Raw genomic sequence first — 2,863 nt, 5'->3', positions numbered from 1 at the left:
CACGCTCGCAAGTGTGCGGTGAATCCTTGACAACAAAGCATCGACTCCTATATGTGTCGTAACTGTACCCAATCCCGACACCTGATGACCCTAATAGAGTCGGTAAACGAGTCAAAGAACAGTACTAGCATATAGAGTCTCAATGATGTTTCAAGTAATAAGGACTAATGGTGTACAACCAAAACCGCGGACTTTATCCACTCGATAAGTGATAACCACTTGGAAAGTCCGGATAGGGTAGTTCGATCATTCATCATATGAATATCCATTTGCATGCTTTGAACGTCTCTATGTTCCATACCAATGAAACGTGGTACTCGGCATCGCAAATGCTAGTCTCAGTCTCGAGCGATCCTTATCCTTATTAACGGACGGCTCAATCGACTAGGAACTGTTTAGAATATACAGTGACTTTAAGATGTGTTTCATGATAGCCATCCCCATGTGCTACCACATCTTACATACACTATAGTATATTCAAGGTCTTCATCTAAACATCTTATAGTATGTCACAACATAATAATATGATAAAAGATAAAGTAAATGCCATTATAAAAGTGTAAATTATATTAACCAAAAGATTGTTTATACATAGAGTCATAAAAGCCCTTAGCCACAAGTTGGCTCACCGGGCACCCACTATTTCACCTTTCCCATCCATATCTCATATGGTGTTTTATCAACTGCCTTTGTATGGACATTATTCAACAACATTGCCGCAGTTTCAAGCGCAAATCCCAAAACGATCTAGGCAATTCAGTGAATCCCATCATAGATCGAACAATGTCCATCAAAGTTCGATTTCGACGTTCAGAAACACCATTCAATTGTGGTGTTCCTGGTGGAGTCCACTGTGAGAGAATCTCATTCTCTTTAAGATAGTCCAAAAATTCAGTACTCAAGTATTCTCCACCTCGATCAGATCGGAGTGTTTTAATACTTTTACCCAATTGTTTCTCTACTTCACATCTGAATTCTTTTGAAATTTTCAAATGCTTCAGACTTGTATTTCATCAAATACACATGCCCATACCTCGAAAAATAATCAGTAAAGGTAATGAAGTAGGACTGCCCATATTTAGTGCTAACATTTAGCGGGCCACATACGTCTGTGTGGATCAAATCCAAAAGACCATGTGCACGATCTACATTTCCATTAAAGGGAATCTTGGTCATTTTTCCTTTCAGACAAGATTCACAAGTAGGTAGAGAGTTTATATCTGACATGTCGAACATGGCCTCTCCCACTAACTTGTGCATCCTTCTTTGAGAAATATGACCTAGTCTAGCGTGCCATATATGTGCAGGGTTTTGACTATCTTGTCTTCTTTTGTTTGTTGTTATTGTTTGGACATAGTTTAATGAAATATCTTTTAATTTTAAGTTATAGAGATCATTTTGTAATTCACCAGTTCCAATTAAACATTCATTCTTATATATAGTGCAAACACCTTTTGCAAAAATACAAGAATAACCATCTCTATCAAGCATAGAAATAGAAATAATATTTTTAACCAAATCAGAAACATACAAAACATCTCTTAAAAGCAACTTAAAATCATAGTTTAATATTAAAATAATATCTCCTTTGGCCTTGGCAGCAACCCTTGCTCCATTTCCAAGTCTTAGAAAGGTCTCACCTTCTCTAAGTTTCTTGCTTCTTGTCATCACCTGCAAATCATTGCATAGATGAGAACCACATCCGGTATCCAATACCCAAGAAGAAGAATTCATTGAGATATTAATTTCAATATAAAACATACCATGGCCAGAACGCTTCTGAGCAAGATATTCAGTGCAATTACGCCTCCAATGTCCAGGCTTGTTGCAGTGGAAACAGACTTGTTCTGATTTATTTGGCCTTTTGGGCCCTTGAGCAGGTTTCTTGTATGGCTTCTTATTAGGCTTGTTCTTAACTGTCGGGGCAGAACGCTTCTTTCCCTTGTTTTGGGCTCCCTTTTTCGTCCCAGACGACGAGCCCAAAAGCAGAACAGGCTTTTCTTTCTTGATTGTGGTCTCATAATTAACAAGCATATTGACCAACTCTTCAAGGGTGGCCTCTATCTTGTTCATATTAAAATTAACCACAAATCCATCAAACGAGGAAGGTAAAGACAACAAGAGAATATCAGTCGAGAACTCATGAGGCATAACCACATCGAGTCCCACAAATTTCTCAACTAACCCAATCATCCTAACACCATGCTCATGGACTGAAGCCCCTTCTCGCAAGCGTGTAGTCATGAGTTATTTCACAGTTGCGTGTCTTTCTGATCGAGTTTGAACACCGTATAACTCTTTCAGATGAAAGTGAATGTCAGCAGCATTTGCAGCATCCTCGAACCGCCTTTGCAGTTCATTTGACATAGAAGCCAGGATGTAGCTCTTAGCTTGGAGATCATGGTCCCACCATTTCTCAAGCTTGGTTAACTCAGTCTCACTGATGTTAGGAGCTGCTTCCTTCGGTGGCTTCTTTTCAAGAACATACGCAATCCTCTCAGAGTTTAGAACAATCTTTAGATTTCTTAGCCAGTCTTGATAATTAGGTCCGGTTAGCTTGTTTTGTTCGAGAATAGCAGAAAGTGGATTGCGTGTCGACATCTTAAACATACTGAAATTGAAAACAGATAATCGTTACTAATTATTTTAAAATAATTATAAGATATAAAATATGGACTTTAATTTTATAAATTTCCTCCCACTATTTTGACATTTTCACCACCCTCTGATGAAAACGGGAAATCGTATTTCCTTAGTGAGCACGTAGAGTCCAATCTAGACAACTATGATCCCGAATAATATCAGCCAATCATAATTTCTAAAAAGTAGAGCCCAATTGCATCCCCATGCAACCTCTACGTGT

The 2,863-nt window shown here is 38.4% G+C and overlaps 1 protein-coding gene across 1 annotated transcript; it reads right to left on the bottom strand.

Moving 5' to 3' along the window:
- Positions 1-2,247: 2,247 nt before the first annotated feature.
- LOC140871056 (uncharacterized) lies at positions 2,248-2,601 on the bottom strand. The gene has a single exon (XM_073273494.1). It carries the CDS (start codon positions 2,599-2,601, stop codon positions 2,248-2,250), a length of 354 nt encoding a protein of 117 aa, XP_073129595.1.
- Positions 2,602-2,863: the final 262 nt, after the last annotated feature.

Source organism: Henckelia pumila, unplaced genomic scaffold (genome assembly GCF_033568475.1).
Source record: "Henckelia pumila isolate YLH828 unplaced genomic scaffold, ASM3356847v2 CTG_354:::fragment_1, whole genome shotgun sequence".
Taxonomy (NCBI): Eukaryota; Viridiplantae; Streptophyta; class Magnoliopsida; order Lamiales; family Gesneriaceae; genus Henckelia; species Henckelia pumila.
Note: the sequence above shows the minus strand (reverse complement) of the source record. Positions and strands in the feature narration are given on the sequence as shown.